This window comes from Juglans microcarpa x Juglans regia, chromosome 4S (genome assembly GCF_004785595.1).
Source record: "Juglans microcarpa x Juglans regia isolate MS1-56 chromosome 4S, Jm3101_v1.0, whole genome shotgun sequence".
NCBI lineage: Eukaryota > Viridiplantae > Streptophyta > Magnoliopsida > Fagales > Juglandaceae > Juglans > Juglans microcarpa x Juglans regia.
In genome coordinates, this window is record NC_054601.1 from 25,176,395 (window position 1) to 25,197,103 (window position 20,709).

The 20,709-nt window shown below is 32.8% G+C and overlaps 2 protein-coding genes across 5 annotated transcripts; both read left to right on the top strand.

Moving 5' to 3' along the window:
* The first annotated feature begins 1,225 nt into the window (after positions 1 to 1,225).
* LOC121261943 (polyubiquitin-like) lies at positions 1,226 to 4,661 on the top strand. Its single transcript, XM_041164378.1, has 2 exons — positions 1,226 to 1,499; positions 3,109 to 4,661. Exon 2 carries the CDS (start codon positions 3,109 to 3,111, stop codon positions 4,483 to 4,485), a length of 1,377 nt encoding a protein of 458 aa, XP_041020312.1. The 5' UTR covers positions 1,226 to 1,499; the 3' UTR covers positions 4,486 to 4,661.
* A 5,493-nt stretch (positions 4,662 to 10,154) lies between these two features.
* LOC121261942 (RNA polymerase II-associated protein 3) lies at positions 10,155 to 16,726 on the top strand. Of its 4 annotated transcripts, none has more exons than XM_041164375.1 (12): positions 10,157 to 10,326; positions 10,652 to 10,750; positions 11,973 to 12,128; positions 12,229 to 12,353; positions 12,673 to 12,794; positions 12,907 to 12,989; positions 13,192 to 13,347; positions 14,537 to 14,683; positions 15,229 to 15,411; positions 15,800 to 15,894; positions 15,993 to 16,090; positions 16,461 to 16,726. In XM_041164375.1, the coding sequence occupies exons 1-12, from the start codon at positions 10,285 to 10,287 to the stop codon at positions 16,562 to 16,564; spliced, it is 1,410 nt and encodes a 469-aa protein (XP_041020309.1). In that variant the 5' UTR covers positions 10,157 to 10,284; the 3' UTR covers positions 16,565 to 16,726. The 4 variants fall into 4 exon arrangements, 3 of the variants coding, with proteins under 3 accessions (XP_041020309.1, XP_041020310.1, XP_041020311.1); XM_041164376.1 differs by having other exon boundaries at positions 10,682 to 10,750; XM_041164377.1 differs by having other exon boundaries at positions 10,182 to 10,326; positions 10,634 to 10,750.
* Positions 16,727 to 20,709: the final 3,983 nt, after the last annotated feature.

Consider the following 20,709-nt stretch of genomic DNA (forward strand, 5'->3'; position numbering starts at 1 on the left):
TTTACTTGGCATAAACATGTCCCAAGTGTGGTGAGTTGATTTCCTTTTTAAGCATTCTGTGAGTGATCAATTTCGTTTTCACAAATTTCTTTCCTGTAATATTGAACAATATATAATATTTTGTATATTTATGTATTTATGCTATTCTATTTTCGATTTAGCGTAGCAAATATTTATGTATTTATGCTATTCTATTTTCGATTGAACAATATATAATATTTTGTATATTTATAATGTGCTAAGTAGCACCACTCCAATTAAAGAAAGTTTCCTCCGAGTAGCACCGCTCCAATTGACCGCTAGGTCAAGTCGGTATTTTCATTTTTGTTTAATTTTTTTATTTATATATCTTTTTTATCATTTTAAAACATTTTTAAAAAATATAAAAATATATATCAATACACTAATAGTGACTTTCTTAACTATTAAGTAAAAAAAAAAATAAAAAAATAAAAAAAAAATATATAAAGTGTCAAAAAAAAGAGGCAAGTTGAGTGGGGAAAATGTAGCTTTTTTCATGTTCTAAAGGATGGGAAGTGTATTTGATATTTATTTATTTGAAAGATTCTTTCTTGGTCGCTTTTGAAGGGTTGGTGAGCGATCTCTTAGATTAAACGAATAATAAAAATATAAAAAGTAATGTCGGATACAGTTTTAGAGTATAAAATTTTTGTACACTTCGTTTAAAAAAATAGTATAATTTATTATAATAAAAATGAATTTTTTTATATGAATTTTAATATTCTTTTACTATTTTTAACAAGAATATATAAGATTTATGCACTCTAAAATTGACAATAAACGTCCGCAAATAATCCGGACTCCGATAGTGAAAATGTACTTTTTTATTTTGTTTTTTTTTTCAAATATATTTTATATATTTTTTAAATATTTTTAAAAATAAAAAAAAATCATTAAAAAAAAAGACAGTATCAATCAAAATGAGAGCACCATTGTCGGTCTCCCTATCATTTTCTCACCAAAATTATATAAAAAAAAAAAAGAAAATTTACTCATCATTCTTATACTATACATTCACTTTTAAAATATTATTAGAATATTATTTATTATTTTAAATTTTAAAAAAGTTAAATTATTTATTATATTTTATTTAAAATTTTGATAAATTTATAATAATGAGATGAAATGATTTTTGTATCAAATATGTCCTTATTTTTTTATCTTTTTATAAATCATTTCCCAAATAGGAAACATTCTTTGCCTCCTGCAAGGATTTCCCGTTTTCGGGGCAAATTCCCAAATTCCACACATTTCTTGCCCTTTTGATCAAGTCAGAATTCAGCGTGCACGCCAAGTTGGGCTCTCTATTATTCCTTCAAATTTATCTCACCTATAAATACCACCCACAGACACTCGCTTTCCTCATTCGCATTTTCCCCAAAGCTCACCCTGACCTTCCTTTCTTCTCGAAACTTCTTCTAGGTTCTCCTCTTTTGTTTTCAGACTTCTCGGTGTCTCGTTGTTTTCGGATCTTCAGGGTAAGCCTTTCTTCCACAGATATTTTTACTAATCTAACGTTTGATTGATCTGATTATCGATTGGAGTTGTTAGGGTTTACTTTTACCCTTTTACGGGTCGATGATGTTTTCGTTTGGTTTGTATGGTTTATTTTGTACGAATTTGCTCATCTACTGCTTGATTGATTGATCTGATTTTCGATTTGGAATCGCTTTCCGGATTTAGATCTAACGCTTTTACGTTTCGATCATCTTTTTGTTTGTATCTGTGTCATACATATGGATTTCATGTTTTTTCCGTTTAATTTCTCTCATTTTCATCGGAGTTCGAAATAACGTTTTGTTTGAAGGTGTGGATCACACTTTTAGGGTTGGAGAATCTTTCATTTTGGTTTTATCTTTTACCTATCAAAAGAATAATAATCTTTTGCTTTCTGGAATTCGGTATCTGTTTTGATTGTCTGATTTTCTTTTCGAAACAGGATTTGTGTAACTTTATGTGATTATCATGGATTTTTCATCGCACTGATTTAGTTTTGGGATTATATAATTTGTATTTTTGGGAATATACTTATTCTTTCAAATTGTTGTGGCTTTTAATTTTTCTTGTAAATGTTGTTAGGTTTTTTGTATGTGTGCATCTGCTCATTTTGCTGAATCTAGATCTTGTGCAAGTTTGTCTCTTTTTGTCATAATTCCAATATGGTCCGACAAGCTAACCAAAGAAAGTTTTTTCCCATAAAGAACAATTAAACCAAGAAAAGTAAACTTGCAAGGAAAATGGGTTTTTTCCTCTGCCGATGATGCTTTTAGCATTGGTTAAATAAATTTCTTATGCCCAAGTAAGGGCCAAGTTTTGATTAAACAACGCAAGTAATTAGCTTTTGTTTAATATGTCACTGTTAATTATGGACTTCTTGGTTTTGGGCCAAGTTTTAATTATAAAAATTTTTTTGGAGAAATGTGGATTTCTTGGTTTTTTTTTTTTTTTTTTTTTGATAAGTGGATTCCTTGGTTTTGTGGGTATATTTTAGTTGATTTTGTTTAACCTATATAAAAAAATTAGTTGATTTTGTATAGTTTAGTTTTTTATGTTATTCATACAGTTTGTGAATTGATGGATCATTTTGTTTCGATTGATCTTGTCTATAACCAATTGCTAGTGGGCATAAATTCTTTCAGAATTTTGTTTAGAAGGGAAGCTAGGGGGTGTGATTGTGAGAGAGGGCGGCTTTCCAACAAAAACTTCTGGGAAGCCTCTCTTCTTAGACATTGAAATCGAAAGAAATAGAGGAGCGCTTTGGATGCTGAACCCACAATCAGCATACAACAAACTCTTGATTGATTGGATTATGTTAAATTCGTTATTCCTTTCAATAATATTAAGTTTGGCATTAGCTTTAGGATGTGTCAGTATCTTGTGTTAAGAATTTTACGGGTACCTGGCATTATATTCTTTTGAGTCATGCTACAGTTACGGATGCAAGTCTACGAAAGTTTCACGAATGGCAATTTTTTGCCTTTATTTTTGTGCATTTCCTCTATATTTCTATCATTTTTGTTTTCTTTAGGTTATGTTTTCTTTTTGCTTGCTGATTCTGATTATGTTTGCATATTTATCTGTCTACAGATGCAGATCTTTGTCAAGACTCTTACTGGAAAGACCATAACTCTCGAGGTGGAGAGCTCTGATACTATTGATAACGTCAAAGCAAAAATACAGGACAAGGAGGGAATTCCCCCAGACCAGCAGAGGCTTATCTTTGCTGGAAAGCAACTTGAGGATGGCCGAACTTTGGCTGATTATAACATCCAGAAAGAATCCACCCTCCACTTGGTTCTTCGTTTGAGAGGTGGGATGCAGATTTTTGTCAAAACGCTCACCGGAAAGACTATTACCCTTGAAGTTGAGAGTTCGGACACCATTGATAATGTGAAGGCAAAAATTCAGGACAAAGAAGGAATTCCCCCAGATCAGCAGAGGCTGATTTTTGCTGGAAAGCAGCTCGAGGATGGCCGAACTTTGGCTGATTACAATATTCAGAAGGAATCTACACTCCACCTGGTTCTCCGCCTCAGGGGTGGTATGCAGATCTTTGTTAAAACTCTTACAGGAAAGACAATCACCTTGGAAGTTGAAAGTTCAGACACAATCGATAATGTGAAAGCAAAGATACAAGACAAGGAAGGTATTCCTCCAGATCAGCAGAGATTGATATTTGCAGGAAAGCAGCTTGAGGATGGACGAACATTGGCTGACTACAATATCCAGAAAGAATCCACTTTGCACTTGGTCCTCCGCCTCCGTGGTGGAATGCAAATCTTTGTCAAGACCCTTACTGGAAAGACTATTACTCTGGAGGTTGAGAGCTCTGATACGATTGACAATGTGAAGGCGAAAATTCAGGATAAGGAAGGTATTCCTCCTGACCAGCAGAGGTTGATATTTGCTGGAAAGCAACTTGAGGATGGCAGGACATTGGCAGATTACAACATCCAGAAAGAGTCTACTCTTCATTTGGTTCTCAGGCTTCGCGGTGGGATGCAGATTTTTGTAAAGACCCTCACTGGAAAGACCATAACCCTTGAGGTGGAGAGCTCTGATACGATTGATAATGTCAAAGCCAAAATACAGGATAAGGAGGGGATCCCACCAGACCAGCAGAGGCTTATTTTTGCTGGGAAGCAGCTTGAAGACGGCCGCACCCTGGCGGATTACAACATTCAGAAAGAGAGCACTCTACATCTTGTCCTTCGCCTACGAGGTGGTATGCAAATATTTGTGAAGACACTGACGGGCAAGACAATCACACTTGAGGTGGAAAGTTCTGATACCATTGACAATGTGAAAGCTAAGATTCAAGACAAGGAGGGGATCCCACCTGATCAGCAGAGGCTCATCTTTGCAGGAAAGCAGCTTGAGGATGGTCGCACACTGGCAGATTACAATATACAGAAGGAAAGCACCCTGCATCTTGTTCTTCGCCTTCGTGGTGGTCGTGTTTAGTGCTTCATTGGTAATGGTAGGTTCAAGTTGGGTCTTTTATCGTTTATGTTAAGGTTTGTTGAACAGTACTATAAGTATCTTTGGTTTTGTTATGATGGTACTCGAAGTATGGTGTGTAGTAATATGTTTGATATGGTTATGTTTGTCGCATTTTATACTATGGAACATTTTCGCTTTGACTGTTGGTTGTTTCTTCATGATTATTTTTGAACGTGTGGCAATCGTGCTAGTCGCGGCAAGCACTACTAAGGATAAACTTGAATCTGACTTCTTTTCTCTTCATTTTTGCTTCATCAATGTTAGGGATTACGGTGTCCCTGACTCCCTATCATTCTCTTTTCTTTTTGCTTTAGGTTCGCTTCTCTGTTTCTGTGCAATAAAATCAGTAAGTTGATTCATCTTGTAGGATTATTGGAACTATGAACCAAACAAAATAGATAAGACCATTGAAATTAAAATATATATTTTTTTAATATTATTTTTTAAGATTTGAAAAACTTGATGACAGCGGGAGGAGATGGAACTTTTTATTTTGTTTTTGTTGATAGTAAAAAAATAATGAAATTGATCTATCCGTTAAAATTTTTTATTCGATGCATGCCATTGGTCGATCTCTGTGTATCTCACGTGGACAAGACTTTGCCTAAGCGGATGTTTGGTTTGCCGTAAGTGTAGTAAAAAACAAAAAACTCTTTATACAACTGGCCCGTGCAACCTCTAGGTAGACGCAACATCAAACACGTTTCATTTAACGTTTTCAGCCGGCTGCGAGATGAAAATCACACCGATTCATTTAAATTCAAAACACATTGTTTTAACTCTTCTCCTTCTCCCTTCTCCTTCAGCTTTTTCCTTCCCGAAAAATTTTATGTCGTGCTTCCCCTTGTCCCTAACCATAACCATCGACGTCCCTCCTTCCCTAACCCAGCAACCTTTGTTAATGCTAACCCTAAGACCCATCTTAATTTCACACACCAAAACAAAACCTTAGTTTCGATTTTGATTTCCATTTCCATTTCAATTACTCATTATCGTCTTCGATTTCGATTTCCTAGTCTAAGACACATTGAGACATCGAGTCTTGATGACAGAAACACTGAGGTAACTCCCAATTTCATTACTTGTATACCCGTTCCAATTTTATTTTTCAAGAATGTCCCACTTGCTATTTGATATACAGACTACCTATTTATTTGTTCTATTTCATTTTCCTGGTTTTTGGGGAGGGAAAAGTAGTGTAAGATGGATTGGGTTCTATTGTGGATTTGCCTAGGAAATGTATAAAGCTGTTGTTGAAATTATTTTTTTTCCTTTGAAAAGGGTGTTGTCGAATGGACCTCTTATTGAATATTTTGAATACATGGAGAGTGGTGGTTAGGTTCCCCTGGTGGCTCTATTGGCTGGGAGTTGAGGCTGTTCCATCTGTGTCTTTCTAATGCAATAAAGTGAAATACATCAATTTATAGTTTGAGATTCTAAAGTCCCAAGAATCTTTTATATCTTTGTAGACTAATGATGACAATTTGCTATTGTGATTAGCTTCTTGGAATTCCTAATTTGTTGGAACTGGAAGTATTGATTAGTTTTTAGACAATTTTTATTTAGCTGATATGATCTTTGATGGACAAACTTCCCAAGTTTTATTTGGTTGAGGTGGTCTGTGATTGTGAAAGTGCTATATGCATCCATGTAGACACAGACATATGAATGGTTTCAAATGAAAATTTATGTGAATCCTTCTTTCTGCATTTTGTGTATTGTTTTGTTTTGTTTGGTTTTGTTTCAAGTGAACTTGAAAAACTATGTGAATCCTTCTTTCAAATGAAAAACTAGTTATTACAGATTCCATGGAATAGCATTTCTGATCCCAAGGCTCCAACACCATTAGCTTTCAATCACTAGTTTACAGCTATTGTTGTGTTACAGCAGTTGCATCCAAAATTCTTCCTTTTGCGTCAATCGCCTATTTCTGATCCCAAGGCTCCAACACCATTAGGTTTCAATCAAGTTTACCCCCACCGAAGTGTTATGACTCTTATCAACCACCAAACACTTCTAGATTATAATTTATAAATAGCTGAGAAAAAAGGAATTATAAATTCTAAGTAATTGCAACATAAAAATAAAAGATCAACATCCATCACAAAGGATAGCTTGTTCTAAGACAATTTGTAGTCAAAAGTGTGGGTCTTAAGGCATGGGGTTTGAGAGGCTTTAGATCAGTTGCCCACCCAGAAACTCCAATAATATAAGCTGAAGTTTGGCAAGTGACATGTAGGTAAAATCATGCTGGGTCTGCAGATTTGAATACCCTCATGTACCTTGCTATTATATTACCAATAGGCATCAAAATACCCCAACTCACTAAGTTTAGCATTCCATGAATCTGAAATTCAGTATACTAAAAAATCCTGGACGATACTTCTTTAGGTGCCCAAAATACAATACAGAGGTTAATTGACTTTGTGACATAATCACATGTACATGTTGAAATGAACATCTGACAAGATCTGGTTTATGTGTAATATTAAAAAGGATTATCATACTGTAAGTACTTCAAATGGATTGACAATAATGATATGATTTAATACAATAGACTATAGTGATATAAGATTTTAAATTTTAAAATTATATTAATTAGTAATTTATCATATAATACAAAACTATTTTATATATAATTATATATTATATATAAAAATTATATACAATATAAAAAATTATAATATATATGAACCGGTTCGGTTCGGTCCGATCTCTTTTTTTTTTTTCTTTTGTTCTTTTTTTAAAGAAATGAGAATGGACTGATTTTGACTAGTTTTAAAAAAAAATAAAATTGATATCGGATCGAACCAATCTCTATACCGGACCCAACCCACCGATTCGGTCGGATCCGATCTAGTTTATTAGTTCACCAATTTTTTTTTACACCCATAACAAGCGTTGTGTTTGGTTGCTTACATAATGCAGAAGGAGAATGAAAGAAGATAACCATTTCGAGTTGTAATTTATTGGATTCTTTTTTGGCGGATAATTGCTTAAATGAGATTGATGTGACTTTGGTTCTAACGGAGGTAGTTGTTTTTTTAAGGTGCGAGGGTTTTTACTTTTCCTTTCAATTTTTTGAGGAAGCAAACAGGGGATTTGAAGGACCGCATGGCTTCGTTTCATTCTTTTTAAATTAGCCACGTGGCATGGCCATCAAGCAGAAAAATGGAGCGGTACATCATAGGCAGCCGAGTAGTAAGACCCATAAAATTAACGTAGTAGTTTTAATTTAAAATAAGATTGTTCACAATGTGCCTTAACTCCAAGGCTTTGTTTGAACAGTAAAAATATTTTATCTCATATTATTTTATTATTATAATTTTCTCAAATTTTTATATAAAATATAATAATCAATTCAATTTTTTTAAATCTTAAGACAATAATAATATTAAAAAATAATATTCTAATAATATTTTATTCAATTTTCATCTCAACTCATCTCGTCTCAACTCACTATCCGAATGTTACCTAAATTAGTGAACACTTTAAACTTGTAGTACAACAATTGTTGTTTTCACTCTGTCATCCAAAACTTAATTACAGCCTATAATCTAGAGCCACATTTTATAAAACTAAAAGAAAATTTTATACATTGTACTACTATTTCATTTTCATTCTACTATTAAGATGTGACACATTTATCGCCATTGAATGATCCTTTATTTGGTGATTCTTTATTTGGTGATTTTTTATCATATAATGGTAATAAATGTGTCACATCTTATATAATAGGATAAAAGTAAAATGAAAGTATGTTATATAACATTACTCAAAACCAAAAACGAGAAAGAAAATGACCATCAAGCCTGAAATGTGAGTGTTTAAAAAGTAATAGCTCTTCATTTGGGCATCTCGACCATGAGACATCTTGATCAGAAAAGATATCTCATGCCGATAATGGTACACTCGTAAAAAATAAAAGGGAAATGTTTTGTATCGTGAGGATCTCTACCGACAATGGGTCTCGATAGATTTTTTTTATTTATTTAATGATTAAGTAAGTATTTTTTTTTTAATAATTTTATGAATTTTTTTTAAATGTTTAAAGATATTAAAAAAAATTGCATGAAGAACAGAGAGAAAAAAAAGGAGATATTTAGCCTTCTCATGGCACAAGTAAGTATTTTTTTAATAATTTTGTGAATATTTTTTTTAAATGTTTGAAGATATAAAAAAATGCATGAAGAAAAGAGAAAAAAAAATGGAGACATTTAGTCTTCTCAGAGCACTGATATTAGTTTCATCAAAACCATTTCCAAAATTTAGTTAAAAGTACATATTTTACATAAACCAAAATCATTCAAGCCATAACTCTATATTGAATTAGTCAAAATAATAATAAATTTTATTTTTTAAATAATAATAATTTTTTTATATATTTTACAATTATACTAACTATATGTTAATTAATCATTTAATTTTTACTTAAATTATTATTTCTCAACTAATTTTTTTCTTCGACCTAATTACAATTTGTAACTCATGTGGCCAAAATCAAGAGGAGGCCAAAATCATTTGCAGCCTTTGAATTCATGTGGGCAGGATCAGAAGAAGAAAAAAAAAGGAAGAAGAATATATTAATATCATTTCTGGAAAAAAATATATCACTGCAATTGATCTGATATTTTATTCTAAAATATCACTTTTGAAGATGAATAGTCATCTCTAAATATGAAGATAGATTTAGAAATATTGCAGCTCAAATTTAGGTTATGTTTAGATATTGAATTGAGTTGAATTGAGATAATAAAATATTGTTAGAATATTATTTTTTAATATTATTATTATTTTAAGATTTGAAAAAGTTGAATTATTTATTATATTTTGTATTGAAATTTAAAAAAATTATAATGATAAGTTGAAATGAATTTAAAAACTAAACGGAGTTCTCATAATTTGACTATTCTAATATAGATCATTTTATCTATATTTTTTTAAATTTTACTGACTGACATTTGATTAAGTCAATAGTAAGAATACTTGAGAAGTGTTGAAAATGTTTGTGAATAGTTATGAGTAGAGATTGAAGTGGGTTTGTGGGTCTCATTGAGAGTATTTTGAGTTGTTTGGATGTATGAAGTATGTTGAGTTTTTGAGTTTTGAATAAATAATTCAAAAAGGTGTGGGTCCCATTAATGATTGATTTTTTTTTAATGATGATTTTATTTATATATAATAGTGATAAATATTATAGTGATTTTATTTTTTATTTATATACAATAGTGATAAATATTATAGTAATTTTATTTTTTATTTATATTTAATAGTGATAAATATTATAGATTTTAATTTTAATTTATATATTATAGTGATTTTTAAAAAGATTTTAGTATAAAGATGATTCATTGCATTTGATATGTGAAGTATTTTTAATAATACGAAAATATTTAAAAAATATTGAGGTACGTTGACTATCCAAACGTAGTCACTAGTGGGCAGTATCGGGGCAAATATCGGTGCTCTAGCAGTGCCCTAATGCAGCCTTCTCTCTCTCATATTCCGTACTGTATGGGTGAATTTGAAAAAGTGTGCAGCGGTGATTTGGGCTTGGCCCACTGAAAGAGCGCATTGGAGACCAGAAAATTTAGACCCAAATTTCCAAAAGGCTCTCCTCCGTTTATAGTATTCCCATTCCCAAAAGGCCCCCCACGGAACGAATGCAAACTCCCTCCTCTTCCAGAATTTTCAGAAAGAAAACCCACGCGCTCACTAGGAGTATTGTTAACCAACACAGCTGCTTCGTCTAGACTCCCCATGGCTAGGGTTCCCAGCAAGCACGGTCGCGATGAAGCTCTGGTACGCTCATACCTATACAAATTTCAGGCAATAACTTTCCAATTCTTGCTTTTCCCTCCTTTTCGAAGGGATGACGTTGGTCTATTTTCTGTTTCTAATTTCCCATTTGTGAAAATGTTTGTTCGGTTTATGTAAACTAATTTGAATGCTTTAGGTTATGAAGATGGTTTTTTTTTTTTTTTTTTTTAGACACTGGAACAATCTAATTTGTGCTTAAAATATTGCATGCTAATTTTTTTTTTCTTTTTAATTATATGTTTTATGTATATGGGTTTTGAATGGTTATTTCTAATGTGTGTTCTTATAGAGTGATGGTTGTATATAGGATTTCCAGGGATTTTTGAATGACTTGCAGGATTGGGAGCTTTCTTTCAAGGATAAAGACAAGAAAATGAAACCTCAAGCTCCTCAAAAGGATAAATCGGTAAGGATTTTACTAATCCGTGAAAATTTAGAATGTTTCCTTGACATTACAATAAAGTTTGTATGAGTACCAATTAATCGATATTTACTTATAAAAAAAAAAAGAGTACCAATTAATGGATATGAGTCGACATACAATGTTTCATTTCCCAAAGAGTACATACATATTTTTGTTATTATCCTCTATAGTAAGATCTACCATAAGACCAGTAAGTTGATTTGAGAACTTGCCATCAAACTCATCCTAAAAATTGCTATCTTTCTTGATAAATTCATTTGATTAGGATAAAATTGCATCCTTAGGAACCATATGTGCACGTTCTGAATTCTCTGATGCATACACTTTGCCAAAATTTATAAGAAAATAGGGCAATTATTATAAAAATTTGCGTACAGAGAAATGTTATTGTGATCATGATGTCTTAAGTAGCTGAATAATTGTTATGCTTTCATTTTTACTAGCATCATGCACTTGGAAAAGTTATTCGTATTTGGTGAGAAACAATTTATTTGCTTAAACATCATGTCCTCTGTATCTTCAAAAAAATGATAGTATGTTATCATAAATGAAAACTTTGGAGTAGAATGGTAGTTTTTTATCATGAATTTTCCTGTATGAAGAAGAAATGTGGAGACTGAAATTGGTTGGGCCAATCCAACCGGCGATTTCCAACAACTCTCTGGTGCTTCTAGATTCTGTGGTGGATGTGTTGAGTTTGAAGAATAAGGCAAAGTGTAGTTGAGATGTCTTGTTTGGACTTTAAGGCCTGGTTTGGATAGCAAGAGCCTCCAATCTCATCTCATCTCATCTCATTCCATCTTATCTCAATATCCAAACACCACAAACATAAACACTTTTTAATTTCAAATTTTAAAAATTTTCATCTAATCATTACAACGTTCCCGTACTTCCAAACAAAACACAAAAAATAATTCAACTTTTCCAAATCTCAAAACAAAAATAATATTTTAACTTTATAATATTTTTATTCAACTTTTTCTCTCCCCTTTTCCAAAATCCCATAAAACATCTCAACTCAAACAATTTAACTACTATTCACAAACCATTTCACTACTATTCACAGACCATCTCATCTCATCTCATCTCACTATCCAAATGAGGCCTAATTCTCCGATGATATAATGACATCATGCTTGTGGATCAACATGTGTTTATTTTATAACAAATATATGATGCATGATATTCTTGGTCATTTTCATAGGTTTCTTCATCTCGGAGTACTGGAAAAATTCCCAAATTTGATTATTCAAGGAGTAATGCAGGAGAATTTGATTACAAGAATTATGGAGTAAATAAAATATCAAGCGGTCTCATAACTGAAGAGAGTTTTCCTGATACTACTTCAGAGAAAGAACTGGTAGGAGATGCTCTCTTCAGTAGGTTTTGATGATTCAGGCTGTTTGTGCGACTACGCAATTGCCAATGGCGCTAATCATGAAATCTGTTGCACTTTCAAGGGTAATGAGCATTTTAAGCAGAAGAAATTTAAGGAAGCAATTGAATGTTATTCAAGAAGCATTGCCTTTTCACCAACAGCAGTGGCTTATGCAAATCGAGCAATGGCCTATCTCAAAATCAGAAGGCAAGTTTTGTACAGAACACTCTATTTTTTTCCATTTAGACATCAGGTAAACGTGTTATTTTTTTAAGTACACCAGGTAATCTTAAAAACTTGCTTTACTTATCAAAAAGTACATCAGGTAAACATGTTTTAGAGATGCAGAAAACAGTCCCTTTTTTTGGCTTGTGCTTATATTATATACACTTTTGAGTACCAGAAAGTTTCCGCATATCTATTAACTTGCACTTTTATTTATGTTTAACTGCCTTTGTAGTGGTCGTAAGTCACGAATACTACAACCTTGTTTCCATTTTTTTATTTTCATTTTCTTATTCATTAGATTCCAAGAGGCTGAAAATGACTGCACGGAGGCCTTGAACTTAGATGATCGATATATAAAAGCATACTCACGTCGTGCAACAGCTAGAAAGGAACTTGGGAAATATAAAGAATGCTTCGAGGGTACGCTATATCCAAAACTATATCTTGATTCATTGAGATTATTAAATATATTTTTTGTTCTGATTTTTTGGGTATGTGATCTGTCTGATATAGTGAACATAGCTACTTGCAGATGCTGAGTTTGCCCTGAGGTTGGAGCCTCAGAACCAAGAAGTTAAGAAACAATATACTGAGGCCAGGTCTTTGTATGACAAAGTAAGCATTTCATCCTATCGAGTTCTTTCTAGTGCATTTAAACCTGACCCCCCTTTTCCCAAAAAGAAATTTTTTCCTAGTTCTTGTCACGAAACTCTTTTTTCTATTGTTGTCTATTGACATAAATTATATGCTACAAAAAATTTGGTATACCTGTAAAGGCCATAATCTTTGTAACTTTTATGTATTTCATTTATTCCAGGCAATTCTTCAGAAGGTATCTGGACCATTGAGAGGCTCCGTGCAAGGAATGCAGAAAGTAGGAAGCTCAGAGAGCAAGGTTAATGGCCACAGCATTCATCCTGTCTTAAATAATATTCAAGGGTCAGAAGTGGCTACTGTTCAAGATCATGCCAAGGTATTGGCAATTAGAGATTTAGGCCTCGGTTTTTTTCGCAAATGAGATGAAATGAGTTGAGATGAAAGTTGAAAATTGAATAAAATATTGTTAAAATATATTTTTTTAATATTATTTTGTTTTGGGATTTGAAAAAGTTGAATTATTTATTTTATTTTGAGTGGAAATTTGAAAAAGTTTTAATAATTAGATGAGATGAGATTAGAATGGTTGCGAAAACAAACGAGGCCTTAGGTTAGGTTTGGATAGTGAGTTGAAATGGGATGAAAGTTGAATAAAATATTGTTAGAATATTATTTTTTAATATTATTATTGTTTTAAGATTTGAAAATGTTGAATTGTTTATTATATTTTGTGTGTGAATTTGGAAAAGTTGTAATGATTAGATGAGATGAGTTGAGATCAACTGTGAATCCAAACGGGGCCTTAATTTCCTTTTCCCATGGCATGTGAATAAAAGTGCCTATTTGGTAAGGCCAAACACCACCAGCTCAGCCTTTTCGATTCTCCTGTCTTATAGCATGTTTTTGTTTCTGAGCAACAGCATTGATTACATGAAGAAAGTATTGCATGGTGTTTATCAGGTTTTGTTGCAATATATTTGACCTAGTCATATAGCTTTTTGTCAAACGAATTTCTGTTCTGGTTTTTCTTGCCGTGTTGTTGTCCCTGCCCCACTAAAAAAAAAAACAAACAAACAGAAGGGTTGTTGTTGTTGTTGCTAGTTTATAAAAGAAACATAACACATTTAATGGATTAATCTCTTCTTCTTGCCACACCATTTTACAGATCGGTTCCACACAGGGCGATAGATGTAAGAAAAATAGATGAATAGAGGTGAATTATCGTAAGAAAAAGAGATGAAGAGTTGACTTATTAGCCAATAATTCAATCTAGTCATCTATCCATCAATTGGCGATTTTCAATCTGGCTAATATTATGTTTATTTTATTGATAAAATACTTTATACGCCGCCAAGTAATAGGTTGATGATTCTAGAATCCCCCCTCCCTCATGATACATGTTTAACTTACCTGTTGTCTTTTCTCCCTTAAATTTGATTCGTAATTCTGCTTTGTTTTTCAAATGAATTCGACACGAAGCACATAAAGAACATGTGACATTATTATCAAACTGTGATATTGGTAGCATAGTCTTATTTCCTCGTGCTTTTGACCTCTGTTAACAGGAAAATGATGGACTAGTCCCTGCGAGGGCATCTGCAGCTGTGGAGGAAATAGAAAGCAATGTGAAAGCCGGAAGTAGAGTAGGACAACAAGAAGTTGATGGTTCTCGGGTAGATGCTATTCAGAGTTCTAGAGTGGACAGTGTTAAGGTTTATGATGAAATCCTTGCTCAACTGAATGCTTCTTTATATGCTTACTTTTAATTTAGGTGCTCAATCATGTGTATCAGTTCTGCTTATTGTTGGCACCCCTGTGTAAGTGTTCCATAGAATAGTTAGACAATTTTCTTGTTAAGGTGTTAAGGTAGTCTTTGTTAGGTAGCAAAGGGCTAAGGGCGTGAAAAGGAGATACGTCTTGAGCTTGTTGTTCCCTACTAATTTGCTTCATAGGTCCACTGTCTTTCCATTATTGGATGATGTACCGACTCTTAATTTCAGAAACCCTTTGGAAATTTCTAGTCAAAGAGTCACTCGTATATGAGAAAAAGAAATGATTCTTTGACTAGGATTTCATGGCTGGTTTGATTCTTTCTTCTCTATTTGCTTCTCAGCCCAAGTCCCATTTTCTTCTGAACAGACACGAGCTCCTTTATTCATGCTCTATTTTGGAAGTTCTTTTCGGTGTTATCAGTGATTGCTGTTCTCTTCCTTTCTTCTCTTTAGGTTTGACACGGCTCGCTTTATCATTTTCTCAGAAAAATCAACGAACTGGAACCCAAGAGCTTAAGACGTCAGTGCAAGAGCTGGCTTCTCAAGCTGCTTCTCGAGCTATGGCTGAAGCTGCTAAAAATATCACAACACCAAATTCAGCTTATCAATTCGAGGTTTCTTGGCGGGGACTCTCTGGTGACCGTGCATTACAGGCCCGTTTGTTAAAGGTGAGTGATATTATTTTTGAGATTTAATATTAGAGAGATTTATGTTTTTGATACCCCATTTAATATGCCTGTCTATATGAAAATTCATGTTCATCTGGCTGCACCGCCCCTCCTTATGGAAAGTACCTAAACTTTATAGTGGCTTTCTTTTTGAGTCCCCAAAAGGAAACCAGTTGATGGATTGCTAGGCTCTGCTGGCCTGATCTTTTCATGCTAGGGCTGTTCCATGAATTTTTTATTCATATGTAGTCTTAATTGATCAGCCAATTCACTGTGCCTGTTTAATTTGAGTCATAGTACTCATGCTAATGTTCTTTAATGCTACTGCGTTATTTTCAGTTGATTCAATGATGTTGCCACTAATCATTGTTCCTCTTTTTTGTATTAGGCTGTATCGCCAACTACATTACCTCAGATATTCAAAAATGCATTGTCAGCTTACCTACTAATGGACATTATTAAGTGTGTTGCCACCTTTTTCACGTATGTACATATCTCTGGTTGTCTTTCTCGAGTGCATATAATTTTCTGCCAGTGCTCCACATGGTGCTTAATTCCCTTGCACTTGATACTCTTGGCAGTGAAGAAATGGATCTGGCTGTCAAATATGTCGAAAATTTAACCAAAGTTTCAAGATTTAACTTGCTCGTCATGTGCCTTTCATCTTCAGACAGGGATGGTAAGTACACTGACTAAATTGCTTCAGTTTTTACTAACATGTGCCCATCATTTACACAATGCTTACCTAGCTTTCGGTGATAAGAACTTCCGGTGGCTTGTGGATATTTGGCTTCTCATTTCGTTGATCCACAATATTGCTACATCCATGTAAATTAGTCTTTCTACCTAGCATTCCACAAGCTTCATGCACAGCCTTAAATTAGCGTGATACCTATTGATGTTGGTTGTTTCCAACGAAGGTCTCTTAGAAGTTACAAAAGGAGGAAAGAAAGTTTAAATATTTTTACATTTCAGTATTTAAACCATTTTATAAAGCTAATCGGATTAAGTACATTATGCTTCTAATGCCATGATCATCTGGTGAACAGATCTCCATAAGATTTGGGATGAAGTATTTTGTAGCAAGGCAACACCAATTGAGTATGCAGAGATGCTTGACAACCTTCGTTCAAAATACCACCTTAAGCGGTGACAGACATGTCCCGAAAGGGTTCTTAGAGATGGTGTTCGAGCTATCTGAGTATTTTTTTTTTTTTAATCCTAAGCAATCATTGCACACGACTTTCTGGTCTTAATCTACTGGCTAGACCTGTATAAAAACAACCTACTAATGAGTTAAATATGTTCTTTGGCATCTTGTTCTTCTATAGTATCCCTTCAGGTCAAATCTATGATCCAGGTTTATGAGTTTGTGTATGTGTGTGTGTATCAAGCCTAGATAAATTTTGACATTTTCTTTCCTTCAGCCTCCATTATGTTTTTTTTTTTAAGTAAAAAATTATATATATCAAAAAGAGAAATCAAGTACACTGAATGTATATAAGAAAATACATTGACCAAAATGACTCAAAAAATCCCTAATAACCCAAAAAGCTCGTGAAAAAATCAGAACCCGACCCCAACCTTTATTTTTCCATAGAACTAAAACTCTATCCGAATACTCAACCCCCAACCCCTAGATTCCCTGTCTTCCCAATGCCTGATCAACCTCCATTATGTTATGGAGTAATACAATCATATGTTATGGAGTGATACAATCATTATCCCAGGAAACGTGTAGTGGGATCCAAAGTTTGCTGACTATTGTGATCTTTGACACATTCAATGAATCAATTGATTATAATTTGAAGGTTCTTGAAGGGCGTAGAACTTAAATTGCTTCTTGTGGTCGGTGTGGAACTTATTGTCCAATCTCAGTTCAGTTGGATTACAGGTGGACAAATTCAGACAGTGGGAGAGGTACCCATTTTCAGTAACAGTATATTCTGGCATGCCCCCATCGACAGGTCCAATTAGGCTTATTTTGGGAACATGCTAGTTAAGTGACAGCTAAACATACTCTTGTCGTAAAAGTTCTCTACATCAATTTACATAATATATATATTTATATATATATATTGATATTTTAACCATTTTAATGAACATTATAGACTACACAATAACTGGAGTTATTTGAATGTATAATGTTAGATATAATTTTAGAGTATGTAAAATTCACACACTTTTTATTCTCTTTGAAAAAGAGTGAAGTTCACTATTAAAATATAGATTCTATATTTATCCACTTTTTTCAAAGCAAGCGTACGAGATTTGCTCTAAAACAATAACTATCATTTCGTTTAACTAATTATGCATCATTTTGCGATACTTTTCTTCTATTTATTTATGAAAAAATTTAATTGTAAGTAATTTTACACATTAATATGCGCACTTATTTAATATGATTGATCAGAATGTAAATTTTATTAAAAGTAATATTAATTTAAATTTAGAATATAAAATTAACAATATTAATACGTAAATTAGTATGCAAACTTATTTGTATATAATAAAATTCTTTATTTATATCGTCCAATCATGCCACAAGAGGCTGGGGGTTATCCAAGAGATTTTAAACATCACCACCACCACCAAAATTGTCGAGAGTAATGTTTGGCAGCTGGTGTCCTCTACTCTACTAAACGTTTACTCTATTTTTTTTTAATGTATTGTAAACCTTTTTAGTTGTCATCAGGTCAACATCAGAGAAGCTTACTGCATCATGGCTCACATTTCTTTAGGCATGTTGCTTTCCAACAACTCAGAATTCCTTGAGCCATAGCTGTTTACAAACTTTTAATTGGCCAACAAATTCTATACAAAACAAAAGAAAATAAATTAAATATAGAGTTGCATATGACTTCCTTAACATACAAAGACCAAGTTGAGGTTAGTAGGACAAGGAATTTACGACAAGATTTAAGGCATGTTTAGATAGTCAGATGAAATGAGATAATTTTAAATAAAAGATAAAAGTTGAAACTGTTTTTATATTCAAACATGACCTTAAGAGCTGTTTTTACAAAGATAAGTATAAGATGGATATATGACCTTTATTAGGAAGAGATCAATCATGATACTGCCATTGCAATCCACCTAAGCTTACCAAATATAATAATGATGATGAGAATTGTGAATATTGTTGATTGGTAACATAAATTGTCATGTGCTGCACGGTCAAGTGCCCTACTAATGAATAATGATGGCGTTCGTTATTGTTGCGTAGTTTCCCCATTAAGGTGGTCCTAGTCCTTGCATTATTCAACAACACTGAATAAAGGAGTTTGAGTACCGCTTCGTTTATTTTTAAAGATGAGATGAATTGATATTAAAATTAAAAAATTGTTAGAATATATTTTTTAATATTATTTTTATTTTGGGATTTAAGAAAATTGAATTATTTATTTTATTTTGTATAAAAATTTAAAAAAATTATAATGATGAGATAAGAGGTTTTCAAAATTTTAAATTTTAATTTTGAAAACAAACCAAGAGACTCGGTCATATCTTTCACACGGGAATAATATAAATGTCAAGACCATGAAAATATAATATACTATATATCCTTATCATCTTACCAATAATCTCTAGAAAATATTTCGCATACAACTAATCTCCTTTACACAATCTTAATTTAAATGAAGGATATTTTTATAAAATAACGTAAAGATAACATCATTTTATCTAAATAAATTTAAATTGTTATTATATAAAATATTATAAAAAAATTGTATGTGTATCATTACATAATATTCCATAGGATATGCAATAATTCTTATTATTAACTATAATATTCGACATGATACGATAATCATGTGATGTGTGTGTGAGATGGAAGGTTGCACTTGTGTTGATAAGCTTGTAGAAGAAGTATTTATGATGAGATCAATCTTCACTTTATAGGGCATTTCATGACCAGGAGTTGGAACAAAAATAAGATGAACTCTATGCTTTGTGGGAATCAAAAATACAATGAGTGGCAAATTCATAGAATATTACAACTTGATCAGGATGGAAAACCATTGCATTGAAAGCTTAGCACTCTCAAGTCTCAATGGCTTCTTTATCATATCTTTTAAAATACATCATTAAAATATAATTTTTTATTTTACATACAGATTTTTACAATATACTATACATTAGTCTATATATCTATTTTTTCTCTATATTGTTTAAATATTATATTTTTTAATACTTTTGTTTATTTCAAATATTTTCTCTAATTACTAATGATATTCTCATATTTTAATATTTGTAATATCTCCTATGTAAGGGTATTTTTCCTTACTAAGCCCAAGAGACCCCCGTAAATGAAAGGAAGCAAGATCAAAAGTCCGGCTCGGAGTAACGAGCCCCTAATCCAGCTCACAAGAAAGATCCTCTGTATACAACCTGCAGGAGGGATGGTGCTGCAAGGGATGAGATTTGTCAATCGGAGACCCCCTCGAATAGTGTCTAGTCCTCAAATGTCCATCCGCACAACATACATAATATACAGGGAGCCTTTGATCTATTGATAGAGAAGGCATGAACGGACTAGAGGGGGTGACATACTGAGAGAAGGAAGTCGAATTACCATGCCACATTAATAGCTCTATCTCCCGGACAACATACCACATTAATGATGCCGTCGCAGAGCTACACCACATTTAAAGATTATGACACGAGGAATAGTACGGGGGATACGAACTTCATGGGAGTTAAAGTTCGTAGGCATTATCTACTCCTCAAGCTTGTAGTATAAATATCAGATTTTAAGTATGAGAATGTCTCTCTGATCTCTAGACTCTTTTTCTTATTCACTATCCTCTAAATATATTTACTAAATTTAGTATCGGAGGTTACTTGGCCGCCATCTCAAAGCTGTAATCTTTTTTACCTTGTACATGGTCCGTTTTCGAAGACTTAAGTTGTCAAAATTTGGTCAAAAAATATGCAAAACACGACGTTAACATCCCATATACGATCCCGTTCTAAAGTTCAACTTTAATGTTTGTTTTACATGTCGAGAATTAAGTCGATGCTGGGATTAAAAAACAATCTTTGACAGTGTCAAGAAAAGCAAGATATAATAAAATATTTCTCTGGTTCACATTATAAGAGAAAAAATCTGACTTCAATGCTTGAAATCCTTATTGAGTTTGGAACAAATTGCTTTTCTTTTCCTTGAAAAGTAATAAAATTAATTGGAAGAATGTGCAAAGATACCAAACACAGAAGAAAACAATGCGATGTGGGAGAGGAGCTGAAATGCGATGGAAATGAAATATGGGAAAAGGCCGGCAGTGGGGAAAAGTA

Coding starts and splice junctions, on each gene's coding strand:
- LOC121261942 (XM_041164375.1), top strand. CDS start 10,285: ATGGCTAGGGTTCCCAGCAAGCACGGTCGCGATGAAGCTCTG. Junction 12,990..13,191: donor CCAGGTCTTTGTATGACAAA/GTAAGCATTTCA, acceptor CATTTATTCCAG/GCAATTCTTCAGAAGGTATC. Junction 16,091..16,460: donor TTCATCTTCAGACAGGGATG/GTAAGTACACTG, acceptor TCTGGTGAACAG/ATCTCCATAAGATTTGGGAT.
- LOC121261943 (XM_041164378.1), top strand. CDS start 3,109: ATGCAGATCTTTGTCAAGACTCTTACTGGAAAGACCATAACTCTCGAG.